Here is a 20,872-nt window from a genome sequence, read left to right as displayed (position 1 = left end):
CAAAATGTATGGGATGCAGCAAAAGCAGTAATAAGAGGAAAATATATAGCAATAGAAGCTCACATCAAAAAACAAGAAAGAACTCAAAGAAACAACCTGATCTCGAAGCTCAAAGATCTAGAAAAAGAACAACAAAAAAATCCCAAAAGCAGTAGAAGAAAAGAAATAATAAAAACCAAAGCAGAAATAAATGAAATTGAAACTAAAAAAACAATCCAAAAGATCAATGAAACCAAGAGCTGGTTCTTTGAAAAAAATCAATAAAATAGACAAACCCCTAGCCAGGCTCACAAAGGAAAAAAGGGAGAAAGCACAAATAAACAGGATCATAAATGAAAGAGGAGAAATCACAACGGACACAGCAGAAATCAAAAGAATAATCAGTAACTACTATGAACAGTTATATGGAAACAAGTTCAACAATCTAGGGGAGATGGACCAATTCCTACAACTCTACAATCATTCAAAGCTAGATAAAGAAGAAATAGAACACCTAAAAAGACCAATTACAAGCAGCAAAATTGAAATGGTAATCAAAAACCTCCCTAAAAACAAAAGCCCAGGACCTGATGGATTTACAAATGAATTCTACCAAACATTCAGAGACGAATTAGTGCCTATCCTTCACAAACTCTTCCAAAAAATTGAGAAGGAAGGGACAATACCAAACACGTTCTATGAAGCCAACATTACACTAATACCAAAACCGAACAAGGACAACACAAAAAAGGAAAACTACAGGCCAATCTCCCTAATGAACAGTGATGCAAAAATCCTCAATAAAATTTTAGCTATCAGAATCCAACAGTGTATCCATAAGGTAATTCACCACGACCAAGTAGGATTCATGCCAGGGACACAAGGATGGTTCAACATCCGAAAATCAATCAACGTTATCCAACACATCAACAAAAAGAAACATAAAAACCATATGATAATATCAATAGATGCCGAAAAAGCTTTCGACAAAGTGCAACACCCATTCATGATAAAAGCCCTTGAAATTCTTGGGATACAAGGAACATACCTCAACATCATAAAGGCCATATACGACAAGCCAACAGCCAGTATCATTCTCAATGGTGAAAAGCTGAAAGCATTTCCATTAAGATCTGGAACAAGACAAGGATGTCCACTCTCACCACTGCTTTTCAATATAATACTGGAAGTCCTAGCCAGAGCAATAAGACAAGAGAAAGACATACAAGGAATCCAAATAGGAAAAGAAGAAGTCAAACTATCACTATTTGCAGATGATATGATAATATACATAGAGAACCCCAAAAACTCCACAGAAAAACTAATTCCACTCATCAATCAGTTCAGTAAAGTGGCAGGATACAAAATCAACACGCAAAAGTCAGTAGCCTTCCTATACACAAACAATAAATCTGAAGAAGAAGAAATAAAAAAAAAATCCCTTTTATTATCGAAACAAAAAAAATCAAATACTTGGGAATAAATCTAACAAAAGAGGTAAAGGACCTATACAAAGAAAACTATAAAACACTGTTAAAAGAAATAGAAGAAGACACAAAGAAATGGAAAGACATCCCCTGCTCATGGATTGGAAGAATAAACATTATTAAAATGGCCATCCTGCCAAAAGCAATATACAGATTCAATGCTATTCCAATCAAAATTTCAATGTCATTCTTCAAAGAAATAGAACAATTATTGATGAAATTCATATGGAATCACCAAAAACCCAAAAGAGCCAAAGCTCTCCTGAAAAACAAAAGAAGGGAATGGAGGCATCACACTCCCAGACTTCAAACTATACTACAAAGCCATAATCATCAAAACTGCATGGTATTGGAACAAGAACAGACACACAGACCAATGGAATCGAATAGAAAATCCAGAAATAAACCCACAGATTTATGGTCAACTAATCTTTGACAAAGGAGCAAAGACTATGCATTGGAGCAAAGAAAATTTGTTCAATAAATGGTGCTGGGAAAACTGGGTCGCTACATGCAAAAGAATGAAGCTTGACCACTACCTCACACCATACACAAAAATCAACTCAAAATGGATTAAAGAACTAGACATAAGACCTGAAACCATAAAATACATAGAAGGAAATGTAGGCGAAACTCTACATGACATGCACCTCAAAGACATCTTTACAGACACATCACCCAAAGCAGTGATAGTGAAGGCAAAGATCAACAGCTGGGACTACATCAAATTAAAGAGCTTCTGCACAGCAAAAGAGACAATAACCAAAACAAAGAGAAACCCCACCGACTGGGAGAACATTTTTGCACCCAACACTAATGATAAAGGACTGATCACAAAAATCTGCAAAGAGCTGATGAGACTCAACAACAAAGAAAATAATCCAGTCAAAAAATGGGCAGAGGGGAGGGATTGGGGTCAGAATAGGGGGATTGCAATTGTATGGGGAATATAAAAATAAAATTTATTAATTAAAAAAATAAAAAAATAAAAAATAAATTAAAAAAATGGGCAGAAGAGCTAAAAAAGAAATTTCTCTAAAGAGGAAATGCAAATGGCCAACAGGCATATGAAAAAATGTTCAGCATCACTTGTAATCAGGGAAATGCAAATCAAAACTACCATGAGATACCATCTTACACCAGTGAGAATGGCACATATTAAAAAAACCAGCAACAACAAATGTTGGCGAGGGTGTGGAGAAAAAGGAACTCTTCTGCACTGTTGGTGGGAGTGCAAACTGGTCCAACCACTATGGAGAGCTGTGTGGAGATTTCTGGACCTACTAAACATAGAGCTTCCATATGATCCAGCAATTCCACTCCTAGGTATTTACCCAAAGGACACAGAAACATCAATTCCAAAGAACACCTGCACCCCTATGTTTATAGCAGCTCTATTTACAATAGCTAAGCTTTGGAAACAGCCCAAATCCCAAAAATAGATGACTGGATCAAGAAGATGTGGTACATATATACCATGGAATATTACTCAGCATTCAAAAAAGATAAACACATGCAATTTGCAGCAACATGAATGGCGCTGGAAGGGATCATTTTTAGCGAAATAAGCCAGAAAGAAAAAGAAAAATACCAGATGGTCTCACTCATAGCAGGACTCTAGGAAACTTAAATAAGGGACCAGGAAAATGAATAACTATAAGAAAGTGAAAATCAAAATCAACAAAAAGCTGTGAACCAGAGACACTTTTTGGCGGGTGGGGGGCGGGAGGGTAGGGATCGGGGTCAGATTTGGGGGGTAGCAATTGTATGGGGAATATAAAAATAAAACTTATTATTTAAAAAAAATTATAGCTAAATGAATGCAGTATCTCTCAAATTTTATTACTGTATCTAATGTTTTCAGAATGCTGAAACTACAGGTAGTTAAACCACAGGTAAGGGGGTCTATTGTACAATGTGTCCACTCCTTTTATAATTGAAAAGTTTACATAATAACAAGAACAACTCTGAAATAGGTAAAAATCACCTACAACCACTAGTATAATTTAACAACTACTTTCATTTTTCCCTTTCTCAAGAAATGACATTATTTAAACAGATGGTCCAAAATGATGGGCTACTATGGAGAGCTTCAGTTGGCTACATACTGAGGACTCAGAGTAGAAACATAATAATGGTAATTTAGTGAAAACCTGAAGCAAATCAGTGATCAGACTTACGAGCCTAGGAGGTCTTTTATTCTTTATTTTTCAATCCAATTTAGGGAGGAGTATTAATGAACCAACACCAGAGCAAATTATTGACCCAGCATAGAGAGTATTCAGCAGTCCTGAGTAACTCTCTCTCTGTTGATAGGCATGTGTCAGATAGGAAAACAATCTGGAAAGGATCAAATTTCACTGAGTTACTTTTTTTAGCCAGTAATTCTCAAATCTACCTGACCCACTGAGAGAGGCAGGCCTATTACTACTGGACAAAGAACTCAGAAACAACCACCATCAAATGGTATCCTGCACAATCAACAAAAGTACCAGCAACCAGGATTTAACTTATAGTAAATGCTTCCTCACTTTCAGGAAGTGCAAACAAATGACTAATTTAAACCCTAGTAACAAGGGGGTACTTCCTAAAAACAGGAAGTTATAATTCTCTGTTATAGCAAGTCAATATATTAAGTGCCAATTTTGTAAAGCATCCAAACTAAAAAAAAAAAAAAAAAAACCAGAATTCTGTAATACACTGAGATCATTACATTTTAGTGACCAGTAATAAATCAGGAGTTAGGAAAACGTAGTCCTCAATTATGCATAAAAATAAAAATCTATGAACTGGTATATCATTCACCTATAAGGATTAAGATAGGCAGCATGCATTTGAGAATCCACTGATTCTAGTAGGAAGCTTTTTCTGCTATAAGACTAGCTGACTTTTTTTCTTGAGGGGGAAGGGAACTTTCTATTTTGATATCATTTTAAAATTACAGAAAAATCACAAGAATCATTTAAGAAACTCCCCTAACACCCTCTGCTAGATTTCCCAATTTTTTATAGCTTGCCCCATTTGCTTTATCACTATTTCCCTCTACATATGAATATACATAGGTTTATGTGCACACTCTTTTTCCCTGAACTGTCTGAGGGGAAATCAAGTCACCCTGTTTCTTTCCCTGCAGCACTTCAGTGTGTATTTCCAAAGCACAGGGACATTCTCTTTCATGAACTGAGTAAAATGATTAAAGTCAGAAAATATAACATCAATACAATTTTATTTTTTAATCCCACAGTTCACATTTAAATTTTGTCAACTGACTCAATAAAGTCCTTTTTTCCCAATTTAAGATCCAGTCTAGAGTGACGTTTCTAGAATCTCCTTTAATTGGGAACAACTTCTCAGTGATTGTCATTTTTTTTTTTTTAAGATTTTTCTTTTTTCTTTTTTTTTAAAAACATTTATTTATTTATTTATACAAGCACTGGGTGCAGTCAGAAGCGCGGGAGGGTGAGAGAATTCACCAGAGCCAGAGCCGGGAGCAGAGCAGGCAGAAGGACCGAAGTACACTGCTGAGGGGAGCAGGGGGCAGCAGGAGAGGTCTGCGCGCCATGTGGGACCCTCCTCAGGTGGCGGGGGAGCAGCCATGGATCTAACTGGCGCTGCAGAGGCTGCGGGCAGCTTTGCAACCCAGTGCTCAACCGCTGCGCCACAGGGGAGGCCCCATTGTCATTCTTGACCTTGACTTTTTAAAAAGAATACAGGTTGGTTACTTAGTAGAGGGTCAATATGTTTGTCTGATGTTTCCTCATGATTACATTCAGGTTATACATTTTTAGCCGGAAAACCACAGAAGCGCTTCCAGTTTTTAAGAAACAAGGATAATATTTTGACAAGGTAAGATTCTTGGGAAGGAAATTAACTCCCAATTTCACCACTGCGAAACTAAATATTTAGAAATAGTCCCTTTAAAACTTGGCTTCTAAAAAAAGGGGGGGGGGGACAAGATTGACAATAATATAATATCCATTGCATTAAATTTAAAAGAATTAAAATAGTGGCACTCAATCCCAGATTGGATTCTGGAACAGAAAAATAGCATTATTGAAAAACACTAGTGAAATATGAATAAAGTCTGGAGTTCAGTTAATTGAAATACCTATGTTAGTTCCTTAGATTTGACATGCTTGGCACCATAATAAATGACGGAAACTGAGTGAGGGATCCAAGAGAATTCTCTGTAGTATATCAGCAACTTTTTTTTGAAAATCTAAGATTACTCTAGAATAAAAAACTTATTTAAAAATAATTCCCAGGGAAAGTGGAGGATAGGACAGAGAGTGTTTAAGGATGCAAACTTGCAAAAAGTAATAAATAAGTTCTGGACATCTAAGGCACAGTAGAGTGAGTATGGACTACAAAACTGAATTAGAATCATCAAATTTGCTGAGACTAGAACTCCATTTTACCAACTACTAACAAGAAATGATAACTGTGTAACCAATAGAGGTTGGAAATCTACAATGGCAATCATAATATGTAAGGTATCAAATTAACACGTTGTACACCTTAAATTTATACAATGTTATATGCCAAATATATTTCCATTAAAAATAATAAAAATAACAATAAAAATGAAAACATGTAATCCCCAGTGTTGATGAAGGGTGAACAGAAAATTTCTCTGTTATTGGAAGAATAAACAGGCCGAAACCTCTTGGAAAAGAATCTGGCATCAAGAATCCTAAACATCTTATTGTCTTTGGGTCTCTAATTCTCCATGAAGTAGCTTAAGTCAGTCAGTGCAACAAGAAAAAAAAAACAAAAAACTATATAGACAAACAAGTTTATTTGAAGCAATATTTATATCATGAAAAGTTGAAGGCTTTTGCATATATTCAAGGTTTATGCATATTGTAGGAGATACAAATATTTCCTTAATGAGTGAATAAAATGCCATTGCATGGATTTACTATCTTTTGTGTATACTCATCAGATGATACACATTTGAGTTGTTTTTGTTTTCAGGCTAATATGAATACTGCTCCTATAGCATCTGTGTACATGATTTTGTGTGGACATGTTTTCACTGCTCTTGAGCATACACCTAGGGTGGAAATATTGGGTCATCTAAGTCAGAATAGTTAACATTCTGAGAAACTGTCAACCTGTTTTCCAAACTGGCTATATCATTTTACATTCCCACCAGCAATTATTTAAACTTTTATAACAAAAATATGTATAAGAAATCTGTAAAACTTAACTGCTGCTCACTGTAAGGCAATACTAAACTTGAATTGGCTCAACACTTGCAAAATATAATATTTGTTCCAGTAGAATACAAGCTGGGTTTCTGCAGGTTGGCAGCTTTCCCATTTGCTGAGATCAGACACTAACATAGGTGTCTCTTTTCTTTTTTAAAATAGTCTATCATTTTGTTCACTTAGCAACAGGGAATTCTGAACATTACTAGTATCTTCTCAAGGTGATTTCTAAGCCAGAGATGCTGAGAAGAAAATACACGTTACACACTATTGTTGACATTGGAATATCAGAAACTGAAAAGTTTTTGAGAGAAGGATGTTATTGCCAAAAGATGGAGTGTCTTCCTATCATTTTCTGTAGCTGAGTGCTTGAGGTAAATTTATAATCCAATATTTCAGTTAAGTTCTTCCTTTTCCTGTTAGTTACTCATCCTAACAAATATTGGGAGTTGGGGAAAATGCTAACAAAGCAAATGAAAATGACTGAAAATGTTTATTAGTGAACAGAGGATAACTTAAAATCAGGAGTTCATCGTCACTAGAGAAAAGGAGAGATATAAAGAGATAACAGCAAGTTTGAAATTACTGTAATGATATCTTAGCTAATAAATCCTAAGTACAATTTTCAAAGCAGGCGGATCTTGACTATTACCGTACCTTGAAAATATATATATATTTATATCAATTGCTATTTTATTCATTCATTCATTCATTCATTCATTCATTCATTCATTCATTTATACATGCACTGGGTACAGTCAGAAACGCGGTAGAGTGAGAGAATTCCCCAGAGCCAGAGCAGGGAACAGAACAGACAGACTTGACGAAGTACACTGCTGAGAGGAGCAGCGGGCGGCAGGAGAGGTCTGCGCACCATGTGGGACCCTCGCCCGGCAGCCGGGGATCTACCGATGCTGCAGAGGCTGCGGGCAGCTTCGCAACCCAGCGCTCAACGGCTGTGCCACCGGGGAGGCCCCCTTGAAAAAATATATTTATGTTATACTTCATGTTCTGTGACATGCTTAGGAAGTCTTTACTTTCTCTCTTTTTTTTTTTTTTAGATTTTTATTTATTTATTTATTTATTTATACAAGTACTGGGTATAGTCAGAAGCGCGGGAGGGTGAGAGGATTCACCAGAGTCAGAGCAGGGAGCAGAACAGGCAAAAGAACTGAAGTACACTGCTGCGGGGAGCAGCCGGCAGCAGGAGAGGTCTGCGCACCATGTGGGACCCTAGCCCGGCAGCCGGGGATGGAACCGGCGCTTCAGAGGCTGCGCGCTGCTTCGCCACCCATCGCTAAACCGCTGTGCCACCAGGGAGGCCCCAGTCTTTATTCTCTCTTAACATCATTTTCACAGACAAGAGAATGGAGCTGTCAGACCAAATTTTGTAACTATCACTTTTACTTTCTATGTAAATTTATATGTAAGCAGGTCCTTAAGAAGATTATATTGACATACAATTATTCAGAATTATTTCACCTTACCATGTTACGAAAAATTGGTTGTGTCTACAATATATCACAGTGACAAAAATGAAAGAAGAGTGAAAAATAACACACCCCAAAACTCAATTCTTATGTTGAAGCTGTAATCCCCAATGTGACTATCTTTGAAGATAGGACCTTTAAGGAGGTAATAAAGATTAAATAAGGTGATACAGGTAGAGTCTTAATTGGAAAGTACTGGTGTCCTTACAAAAGGAAGACACAAGAGATCCGGCTCTGTCCATACACATGCACAGAGAAGAGGCCACATCAGGACACACCTGCCAAGGGGACAGGTCTCACCAGAAACCAATCCTGCGGGCACTTCGAATTTGGACTTCCAGCTTCCATAACTGTAAGAAAATACACTGTCATTGTGATATTTTGTTTGACAACTAAGACAACATGCCAGTGTTATTTTTTACTCTTCTTTAATTTTGTCACTGTGATATATTTTAGCACAACCAATTTTTTACAACAGAGATGATGAAGAGACGTCTCTGTCATTAAATCTGAAAGTTGCTGGAACTACGTAAATTTTAAAATGGAGTCATTAAATTTAGACTTCAAAGATATGTTCTGTAAGTTATTTTATAGGGTTAATCGTGATAAAAATTTATCTATTGTTGAATCGTCACCACCATCTGGCTTTACCTCTCATTTCTCTAATTCATAGGTAGCTACTCTATCTCCACAGCTGCCTCTCCACTATCCTAGAGAAGCAGCAAGAAGCCAGGATCAATGCACATCTATCTTAATGGAGAACAAAGATGGTAATCACAGTGATGGTGGTGAGAATGGAGACAAGATCGGTGAACATTTATCAAGCAATTACCAGATGCAAAGTAGATTTATTCTCATTATCTTTTTTAATCCTCAAAGCAACAATTACTATACTTAGTCTTTTTTTATTATTTTATTTAATAAAGGTATTTAATTTTATTAAATATTTCTTTTGTTCTTTTTAATTTTTTTATTTTTTATATTCCCTATGCAATTGCAACCCCCTTGTTTTGACCCGAATCCCTCCTTTCCCTGCCTGCCCCCCATAATGTGTCTCTGGTTCATAGTTGTTTGCTGATTTTGATTTTTTCTTTCTTATAGTTATTCTTTTTCCTGGTCCCTTATTTAGGTTTTCTAGATTCCTGCTATGAGTGAGACCATCCGATATTTTTCTTTTTCTTTCTGGCTTATTTTGCTGAGCATAATCCCTTCCAGCTCCATCCATGTTGCTGCAAATGGCATGTGTTTATCTTTTTTGAAGGCCGAGTAATATTCCATTGTGTATATGTACCACATCTTCTTGATGCAGTCATCTATTTTTGGGCATTTGGGTTGTTTCCATAGCTTAGCTATTGTAAATTGTGCTGCTATAAACATAGGGGTGCAGGTGCTCTTTGGAATTAATGTTTCTGTGTCCTTTGGGTAAATACCTAGGAGTGGAATTGCTGGATCATAAGGAAGCTCTATCTTTAGTAGGTTGAGGAATCTCCACACAGCTTTCCATAGTGGTTGGACCAGTTTGCACTCCCACCAGCAGTGCAGGAGAGTTCCTTTCTCTCCACATCCTCACCAACATTTGTTGTTGCTAGTTTTTTTAATATGTGCCATTCTCACTGGTGTGAGATGGTATCTCATTGTAGTTTTGATCTGCATTTCCCTGACTGCAAGTGACGTTGAACATTTTTCATATGCCTGTTGGCCATTTGTATTTCCTCTTTGGAGAAGTTTCTTTTTAGCTCTTCTGCCCATTTTTTGACTGGATTATTTTCTTTGTTTTTGTTGAGTCTCATCAGCTCTTTGTAGATTTTTGTGATCAGTCCTTTATCATTAGTGTCGTGTGCAAAAATGTTCTCCCAGTCGGTGGGGTTTCTCTTTGTTTTGGTTAGTGTCTCTTTTGCTGTGCAGAAGCTCTTTAATTTGATGTAGTCCCAGCTGTTGATCTTTGCCTTCACTATCACTGCTTTGGGTGATGTGTCTGTAAATATGTCTTTGAGGTGCATGTCATGTAGAGTTTCGCCTATATTTCCTTCTATATATTTTGTGGTTTCAGGTCTTATGTCTAGTTCTTTAATCCATTTTGAGTTGGTTTTTGTGCATGGTGTGAGGTAGTAGTCAAGCTTCATTCTTTTGCATGTAGCGACCCAGTTTTCCCAGCACCATTTATTGAATAAACTTTGTTTGCTCCTCTTGTCTACTTTTTGATACTGCAAGGGATTACAGAAGCCTCCACAGGAGAACAAATACTTATTGAACAAATAAGACTTCCTAAACTTAATATACTTATATTTGCTGAAATACCGTATTCTTAGAAAAGAACTTTCTAAGTTCTTTTCATGCAAGTCTTCTTCATGCAGTCTGGGAAAAAAAGATGTGTTCGTGCCTATACTTTTTGGAAAAAGAAATCTGGCAATAACTATCACAAATACACACATATACTTTATCTCAGCAGTCCAACTTTTGGTAATCTATGGTTTAGATGTAAAAGTTCTATCTCTGTGTTTTATTACTAATTTTAAAATGTTAATGAATTTTAAAAATTACATTTATGAGAAAGTTATGGGCAGGTGGTTAACCTGTTTTGGGAAGAAGGAGTTGGCCTGTGGATGAGATTGTTGTTTTTATTACGGGTAGGGTATGGTTGCTTTTGTTCTTACTCATGTGTCTCAGAATTAGCCAGTAGAGGCAGCATTTTATCTCCCTGATGTAGTTTTGAACACTTCTTTAGAGCATTTCTTTGGTGAACAGGAAACTAACAGAAACAGTCTTATCCTTGGTCACCCTATTTGGGAATTGTGAAGCATATAGAGGACATATTGAATTGTAATAAAATGATATGAGCCTGTTGCCTTGGTATTCTCACACACTTGTTAAACTACTGTGCTCACTTGGAAACTATAACTTACTTTTGTATTGTTTTCATCAAAGTATTTGCTTAGACTTACGTGTGTAGGTGATTTGTTTTGTAAAAGTCATTAACTATGCCTCCCTGGTGGCACAGCGGTTGAGCGCTGGGTTGCGAAGCTGCCCGCAGCCTCTACAGTGCCAGTTCGATCCCCGGCTGCTCCCTGGCCACCAGAGGAGAGTCCCGCATGGCGCGCAGACCTCTCCTGCCACCCGCTGCTCCCCTCAGCAGTGTACTTCGGTCCTTCTGCCTGCTCTGCTCCCTGCTCTGGCTCTGGTGAATTTTCTCACCCTCCCACGCTTCTGACTGTACCCAGTGCTTGTATAAATAAATAAATAAATCTTTAAAAAAAAAAGTCATTAACTGGTACAATTTTAGGAATACTGAATGTCTCTTGAAACTTATACTACCATTCCAATTTAACCTACATGGTTTTGTTTATCGAGTACAAGAGCTATATTAAAAGATTTGATTTTGTACTGGTTGAATTCAGTAAGAAATTAGACACATACTTCAGATTCATTAATCAGAATTTATATATATATATATATTGTTTTCAAAACTGTGGTTCAGTAACACAATTTGAGTTGGAATGAATCAGTTTTGAATATTGTAGCATAAAAGATGAACACAGAGCCTTGGTATGTGGGTTTGAATCCTGGCTATGTGACCTGAACAAATTGTTCAACCTTGCTAAGTCCTTTAAGAGTAAAGATAGTAAAACTGCATGGTATTGGAACCGGAACAGACACATGGACCAATGGAACTGAATAGAAAACCCAGAAATAAGCCCACAGATCTATGGTCAACTAATCTTTGACAAAGGAGCAAAGAATATGCACTGGAGCAAAGAAAGTTTGTTCAATAAATGGTGCTGGGAAAACTGGGTCGCTACATGCAAAAGAATGAAGCTTGACTACTACCTCACACCATGCACAAAAACCAACTCAAAATGGATTAAAGAACTAGACATAAGACCTGAAACCACAAAATATATAGAAGGAAATATAGGCGAAACTCTACATGACATGCACCTCAAAGACATATTTACAGACACATCACCCAAAGCAGTGATAGTGAAGGCAAAGATCAACAGCTGGGACTACATCAAATTAAAGAGCTTCTGCACAGCAAAAGAGACACTAACCAAAACAAAGAGAAACCCCACCGACTGGGAGAACATTTTTGCACACGACACTAATGATAAAGGACTGATCACAAAAATCTACAAAGAGCTGATGAGACTCAACAAAAACAAAGAAAATAATCCAGTCAAAAAATGGGCAGAAGAGCTAAAAAGAAACTTCTCCAAAGAGGAAATACAAATGGCCAACAGGCATATGAAAAATGTTCAACGTCACTTGCAGTCAGGGAAATGCAGATCAAAACTACAATGAGATACCATCTCACACCAGTGAGAATGGCACATATTAAAAAAACTAGCAACAACAAATGTTGGTGAGGATGTGGAGAGAAAGGAACTCTCCTGCACTGCTGGTGGGAGTGCAAACTGGTCCAACCACTATGGAAAGCTGTGTGGAGATTCCTCAACCTGCTAAAGATAGAGCTTCCTTATGATCCAGCAATTCCACTCCTAGGTATTTACCCAAAGGACACAGAAACATTAATTCCAAAGAGCACCTGCACCCCTATGTTTATAGCAGCACAATTTACAATAGCTAAGCTATGGAAACAACCCAAATGCCCAAAAATAGATGACTGCATCAAGAAGATGTGGTACATATACACAATGGAATATTACTCGGCCTTCAAAAAAGATAAACACATGCCATTTGCAGCAACATGGATGGAGCTGGAAGGAATTATGCTCAGCAAAATAAGCCAGAAAGAAAAAGAAAAATATCGGATGGTCTCACTCATAGCAGGAATCTAGAAAACCTAAATAAGGGACCAGGAAAAAGAATAACTATAAGAAAGAAAAAATCAAAATCAGCAAACAACTATGAACCAGAGACACACTATGGGGGGCGGGCAGGGAAAGGAGGGATTCGGGTCAAAACAAGGGGGTTGCAATTGCATAGGAAATATAAAAAATAAAATTTAAAAGAAAAAAGTAGACAAGAAACAGTGTTTCCTACAAAATTTGTCTTCCTCTTTCTAAATCAACTCGTTTCCTTTCCCCATTGTCATTCATTTTTCCTAACTTCCCCATCATTTCATTACAAGATGTGCACCTACCAAAATGAACTCAATTTTCTCACCTGTTAAAAGCGTTTGACACAGATCACACTTGTCACATAATTCCACCATAAACAAGAGTAAAGGAATGATGATAATTGGGTAGCCAAATGTCTCCACAAAGAGGAGGTTAAAGAAAATTGTTATATTCAATCTTGACTATATGAGAGAGGCTAAATTCTTAGCTTCCTCCCACTATTTTCCAAAATGAAAACCTTTCTAAACAGTAACTGAGAAGTAAGTTGGTATATTTATTAAGGCCCTGCACCAGTATGCTGGGATTTGAGTTCCAGCTCTACCACAGACCAGATGTATGATCTGGGGACAAGTGACTTAACTTCTTTAGGACTCCATTTCCTGAACTGAAAATGGGGATAAAAACTGACCTTACTTTTTATTTTATTTTATATATTTTTACATCATTTTTCATTTTTGCACTATGTATGCATTTTCATCTTGGTTATAGTCCCCATACAATTCCCACCCCCCTTGTTTTGATCCTACTCCCTACTCCCCTTCCCCCAATAGTGTCTCTGGTTTATAGTTGCTTGTTGATTTTGAGTTTTACTTTATTATAATTAGTCTTTTTCCTGGTCTTGTAATGAGTGCATGTGTATATTTAAATATATTTATACAAATATATTTACTTGCACTTGCATACTTATATGCATAAGTACATATATGTATATCATGATATAAAGTTTTTACCTGAGACAGAGTAAGACCAATGTGTTAGCAGTTAATCAGAGTCACATTCTCCATTACCCCCCAAAAGAACGCACTCCCAAAAGAAAGCTGGATATGTACAGTTCAAACTTCATCTGTGTTTTAATCACATGAAATGGGACACATGGCTGGCTCAAAGAAAGCAGCTCTCTCCTCTTCCTCTTTGTAGGGTGGCAGGCTGCTATCACTCTCCAGGTGTAGCAGGGAAAAGGCCCTGTCCTGAGAGGCTCATGATCTAATGAGAAGAGTATATTCTACCCTCTCCTGAAAAAATATATGCAGATCTAGTTTTAGGACCAGGACTTGAAAAACTATGTGGAATTCAGTTTGATTTCTAATTGTTTTCTTAATAGGAACACATAGTTAATAACTAAGTTAAGATAAAGGAGAGATCTGGCTGAATGCAGAGGTTAAGTTGTCACAACATTGAGGATAGCAGAGCTCAGGGTCACCAGGCCTGTGAAGGTACAACAGCTCATTATTAGAAACCTCGACAACTGCTCAGAGTCCTACTTTAGGGAGATTCTTACACTGTTTATAATTGAGAAGTGATTCAAGGAGATTGTTGGTGAAGGAAGAAAGTAAGTATAAGAAACTGGGTGGTATATAGGTAACTTTAGTACTAACCCACCCCTTCACAAACTACCCACCCCACCCCTACACACACAAATACTATTCTTTCCTGTAGCAGGTAGGACAGGGCCAGGCTCATATCCCTAGGGGCCTTACCACCTCACTACAAGCCCCTGCAAGCAGCTATGCCTCCTAGCCTGAGTGATTTCCTCGCTGCTGTGCAGCAGTCAGAAGTGGAGCCAGATGCAACAGTCAGTGACAGAGGGGCAGTGAAGGGTTAATACCTCCTTCCCCCCTCCTAAGCACAGTAACAGCATAAGGCATTTTCTGCAGCCTTTCTTGGGGGCAAGGATTGAACTCCAGCTGATCACAGTGGTGACCTACCTAGTCACACACTGTTTACTGGCCATGACACTTTCCTCTTCCCTCTACCTGGGCTTCATGGGACCACCTCCCAAATAAACTACTTAACTCAAATCATTAACTTAGGATCTGTTTCCTGATTTACTTCCTCTTTAAATATGAACACTTCAGGATAATCTTATGATTCCTTTCCCCTTGCTGCCAAGTTTATTTCAGTGTTCCCTCCATAGCGCAGGTTGCTTCACCCCCTGGAGGTGAGCTTGGGCCCAAGCAACAGTCTGCCCTTTGCATACAGCTCAGGTCCTGGTAGTTGCAGTCTGTTCTCTGGGAAGGGGTTACTTCCACTTTGTTAACACTGGGATGTCTTCTTCTCAGTCAGCTGTCTCTCCTGCAGCAGATTTGCTCCTGATCACAGCTCTGCCACCTCTTCTGACACAGCTCAAACCCATTGTTGAAATCATTGCACACCAACCACACACTTGTCTTCTCACTTCAAGCTCCTCTTCAGTTGAGTTTTTATGGTATTTTTTGCCCAACAAAGGCAGAAACTCAAGGGGACTCAAATAGATGTTCCCTTCATTACAAACATGAACAGGCTCTCTGCTTCCTACAGCTCACTTGATTCAGCTGTAATATTACAGCAACAAAAGTGACCATTGTACTTTCTTCCCAAGATTAGGTAAAAATGCAAAATCTAAATGAACAATTGAAATGTTCTGGAGGCTATAGCCAGGAATCTGTCCCAATTTTTGAAGAGCATTTCACTCATACTAGCTTAGAAGGCAGTGCAGCATGATTGCTAATGCATGAATGCTGAAGTCAAGTGGACTAGGCTTGAATTTTGGTTCTGCCTAGCTGTGTAGTCTTGAGCAGGTTAACTGACCTCTCAGAGGTTTCCTATCAAATGAGGATAACAATAGTATCTACTTGTAGGATTGCTGAGAGGATTAAATGAGTTGATAAATATGAAGTGCTTAATGTAGCATCTGGCACAGAGAAGGTATACAACAATCATTACCCACTGTTAGTATTAGTATTAGAAATTAATAACTTTATGGCCATTCTCCACATGACCCTTGTAGGAAGGGTGGCAACAGGGGAAGCAGAAGTCCCACATAACCTTAGCACTCAGATGAGATTCCATGGCCCCCAGCCCTGGCAAAAAAATCACCTTGCCAATAAGTATTCAGTTTACTTCTACTTTAAGTAGAATTTATTTTTCAGCACAAACTTCAGAGAAACTTCACAACCCTACCCCAAAATTTACACTCACACTCATAAATATCTCCATGTTTTGGGGTAAATTTTGATGACTCTTATGTATAGTCTCCAGTTACCGCTCATACAAAAAACTGAGCAACTAAAAAAATATGCCTAGAGACCAAAAGAACCAGAGTTTACCCCAAAATAAAAAATGACAATACATGCTAGAGTGGGGGAGGATTGAGTAAAATCTGTGAGGATTTCAAGTGGGGCCTGACCTTTTTTGTATCTGTTAATAACAAAAAAATGTTGACTCAGTAAATTAATACTAGAAATAACCTTGGGGGATGAGAAGATCAATTATTAATTATGTTAAGTTAACACATGACTCTGAAAAGCAGCCACTGGATGCATGAAAACACTGTATGTTTCACTATAAAACTGAGCTAGTTTTGTATAGAAAAAACAGACAACCACTACTTAATGACTTCTCTTAGTAAAGCATCCAAGTTACTACTATGGTTGAAAGTTGCACAAACACTTTTTTAAAATAATTCAGAATTAGCATTAATTTGACAGATCCTCTGTCCTCATTAGTGTTTTTCTATTTCAATGGCCATCCCCAATTCAGGTCCTTGGTTTATTCCTTCTTCTGAATCAACCCTTATTTCCTCAGTCTTAAGAACTTCTTTCCCCAACTCATCCTGCATAGCAATGTTAATCTCAGCTTACTACAGCTGCACACTGAGATATAAGTACTCCATTCACATGTGTTTCTTCCTACACTTGCTGCAACACACACACACACACACACACACACACACACACACACTATTCCTGGAGGAAATATCAACTCTTGAGCCTGGTACTCAAGAATATGATGTACCTTTTCAAGCTTAATGTATACCACTTTGCTACAAGAATGTCAGACTGTAGCCAGACTGGACAACTACCCACTGGCTTCCCTCCCTCTATTCCTTCACTCATCACATTTCTTAATCCTAGAACATCTATCAGATCTACACTGACTGACATCCTACTCCTTCTTCACACCAGCTCAAACCCCACCTCCTCCTCTCAGTCTTTGGTTACATACTTCAGAGGAAGCATATTCTCTTTTTCCATGTAGCTCATGCCTGCCTATGTAATAGGCACTTATCACATACTATCAAGTGCCTTGGAAAGAAGATCAACTTGCAGGAAGCACCTCAAAGGCAAGAACTGTGTCATTTGTAGGGGGACCTGCTGTAGTTTCTCAAACAAAACACTTGATGGATAACCATTTATTGAATTTAACTAGTGAGATGACACTGTGCTTGAGGCCTGTACCTGGAGATCAGTAACTCTGGGCACAGAGGCTAATTCACATGACTGTCTAAAGATCAGGAGCATGGATTTCCAGTGGTAAATATAATATAGCGCACATAATAAGAAATTGTTCCTGAATTAGTATATAATAAGATTAACTAATTCATGAGTTTGCTGAAATGTATTTAACTTTTAATTGATAACCATCAATGAAAAAGGCAAGATTTAAATTCTTCAAAACATACATAATTGATTCTTACACATAGCCAATAGTCAAACCTTTTAAAGAGAAAACATTTTTTCAGTGTAAAGGAAACACTTCTTTCCTAGTTATTACAGATAATATTTTAAGGGACTGTCAGTTGTATATCTTTTGCCTTAATTTTAAACATGGCTTAAAAGGAGACTATATTACTGCATGTAAGGTAAGGAATCAGTAGTCCAAATAGGAAAACAAGTCTCCTGTTTTACATAAGTACCACTGATACTGCTGTCCTGAGAATGTGCCTATCAGGAATGGCATAGAAAGAACAAACTAGTTTACAGATTAAAAAACATGTCAATTATTTCATGACCAAATGTCAAACAGAAAAACTGCCTAAATGATTTAGAAGACTATCACATCATACCACATTTGGTGTACATTTAATGGTACAGAAATCATTTATCATTAAAGGCCTTTTTATATAGGTCAAGGTTACTGGGCCTGGTGTTTCATATCTTACAGGTTGAAGAATGCTCTAAATTTTAGGGTTTTTTTTAACTTTTTAATCTTTGGGAAGGAAAACTAAAACTTCCTATAAACTCAGATTAATGCCTGCTAATGCACAGAAAAAAGAAAAACTAAAACCTTCCTCCTACTATAAAAACAAAATAGTGTGGCCTCTGTTTCTTTTCTGATAAGAGTCTTAAATACCAAACAGTTAACTGCATAATAACATTTACTGGCAGCCAGGCAGCCTGCTTAGCAGATATATAAAGCAGGTAAAAGGAGAAAAAGTTAATTTCTTGGCTGAATGATTCCATCGGTAGCTATAGGGCAAACCTGAAAGTCTTTTAGTAAAGTAGCAGTTGATTCTTCTATCAATCTGTAGCACACATACTCTTCCAAGGAAAGCATTAAATATGAAAATCATATCCCGTTATCATCTGTTTCCAGCTTTCAGCCCAGTAAGCTTTTCTTAATGAATGCTGCAGCCTAAGGAACAAGCACGCTGTTGGCTTTTCTGAATAATGGAGTGATGCTACCATTTTTGCTTATTACAATATCGACTGGCTGAGGGGGTTTCACACATAGTCACAAGTGACTACTCTTGCCAGCATGCTCCAAGTTATTACAAGATGTTTTTAGACATTTCATCTAAAAGAGCTTTACTGCTTTTAGTGAAGAAAACATCTATGGTCTTGAACAGAATCATTTATATGGAGATAGGCAGGAGGATTAGAAGCCTGCATTACAGCAGATACATGGCAGAATTTATTTAAGTATTCCTTGCCTGTCTTTTTGTCTGTTGCTTAGATATGCAATCTTTTCTTTCCACTTTCTCTAAGAAAGGTTAAAATGTACAAAATTATATATATATAAAAGTGAATCAAAATGCCACATTTTGTTTACTTTTCATTTTAAACATTTCTGGACTATGAAAATGTAGTCACAAAGCATTATTTAGCAATTTCACCTACTAAAAACACTGTATTTTTCTGTAGGATCTCCCTCTTTTAAAGCCACAGTGACTGCCTTTCTACAAATTTAATTGAATTAGACATTAAAACTATACTCTATTAGCAAAAGTCTTTAATCATTTAAAGTTTATAAAAAATATTTGGAACAAGATGGCTTTATATAAAATACTATCTTTAAAGATGAACACTCCAGAAACCCTCTGTTAACAGAAAGTTTATCATTTCATTACCTTTTCTCTATCTTCATCTTTCAGTTCATCTTTCATTCCCAGGCTGTCTTTTGAGAGTAGCTGCATCTTCTTAATTTGAGTCTCATATTCACTCTAAATATAATCAAAGTTTGATATTGTGGTTGATATTATTACAAAGAGACCTGCCCATATATTTTAGTCTATATACTATAAAAGAAACAGTTTTTACACCATAGAAGGAAGAAGTAAAAAGTAAAAGCTGATCTACTCAAGTAAACTTAGTAAACAATTTCACAAATAACACATATCAAAAGCAAAATTCCACAAAGACTTCTATATGTTTTAAGTATAAGAATATTTTAAGGATTTTTACTTGGTCTGTCATCAATTTAGGGAATAAAATCTTGATATAAGAAGCTACTGTGAAAATCCAGTTATGCTATTATGAAAGTAACCATTGGGTACTGTTTTCTCTGAAAAGTTTTATCCTAAACAAAGGGTAAAGAAATCAATTCTAGTGACTTCTTATCTGTATGGTATCTATGTACATAATATTATGGTTCTATTAGTTACAGTTATCAAATATATTATTTGCTAGATTATCAACTTAAAATGAATTTCATTTTCTATGAATAAAAATATGCTGCAGTCATCAATGATTAGCACCATAGGAATCAAGTTTGCTCCAACACTAATAACTACATAGAGATGTCTGCATCATTATCACACTATACTTGATGAAAGTGATTCCACCATAAAATGATTTTTTTCTTAAAAGCAAGCATAAAAAGCACTTTGATTCACTATGTTAGTAATTAAAGCCTCAAAAAGTCATTGATGGTGTCCCATCACAGATAAGCATCTGAACACTCACTAAATTAGACAGTGAGGCAGTGCAATTAGAAATACACCCATGAGATCATGATGCTAGAAAATGGTTCCCTTTTTATTTTCAGCTTTGTTTTGATATACGAAAAATGGACATACAATAATAACCAAAATGAACTTGTTTTCCTTAAAATATCTTAAAAGGTGTTATATACTGTCCCATTTTTAGTAACAATTAAGGTGGGCTTTTTCCCCCCTCTATATTAGAACCATATTAATAAGACAGATGGCAGTAAAGATCTGAATAGATGCATAGTTAAATAAAAATTTTATATGGTCAGTAAAAATGATGAAAAAGAAACCAGATAAAGAAGTAAGGTAAACACACAATTTATATTTGCTTGCTCTGTATCTATTCCTTTGAACTAAGATATATTTAATTTTTATTTCCAAGAGATTTAAACAGGCATACTTTACAGATCACAAGGGAACGTATCTTCAAGAAGATATAGAGGGTGGATTATTAAATTAACAAAAAAAATAAACATAGAGGTTAATTAAATAATTAGAAGCCACACAAAAAAGTCTTTGTTCTTGTGGCTGAAAATGTAGTCCTATGCTCTTTGAGATTAGTTCAAGTGTGCAATGGGCATTGTACAAGCTTTCCTCACTATGGAATCATTTCAGAGCTATATCTGCCAAAGACAGAGCACTTTCACATAGAAAC

At 36.8% G+C, this 20,872-nt stretch overlaps 1 protein-coding gene across 1 annotated transcript in view; it reads right to left on the bottom strand.

The window, feature by feature from the left end:
- The window catches only part of KIZ (kizuna centrosomal protein), a gene marked incomplete at its 3' end in the record, with an annotated part of 131,924 nt that overhangs the window by 92,659 nt on the left and 18,393 nt on the right, over positions 1 to 20,872 (bottom strand). The window contains exon 4 of the mRNA XM_084248451.1: positions 19,357 to 19,449. Within this exon, the coding sequence (XP_084104577.1) occupies positions 19,357 to 19,449 (93 nt within the window). The remainder of the gene's footprint in view (positions 1 to 19,356; positions 19,450 to 20,872) is intronic.

This window comes from Talpa europaea (assembly GCF_964194135.1).
Source record: "Talpa europaea genome assembly, chromosome: 11".
Lineage (NCBI taxonomy): Eukaryota > Metazoa > Chordata > Mammalia > Eulipotyphla > Talpidae > Talpa > Talpa europaea.
The sequence above is the reverse complement of the archived record's forward strand: the minus strand, read 5'-3'. Positions and strand labels throughout refer to the sequence as shown.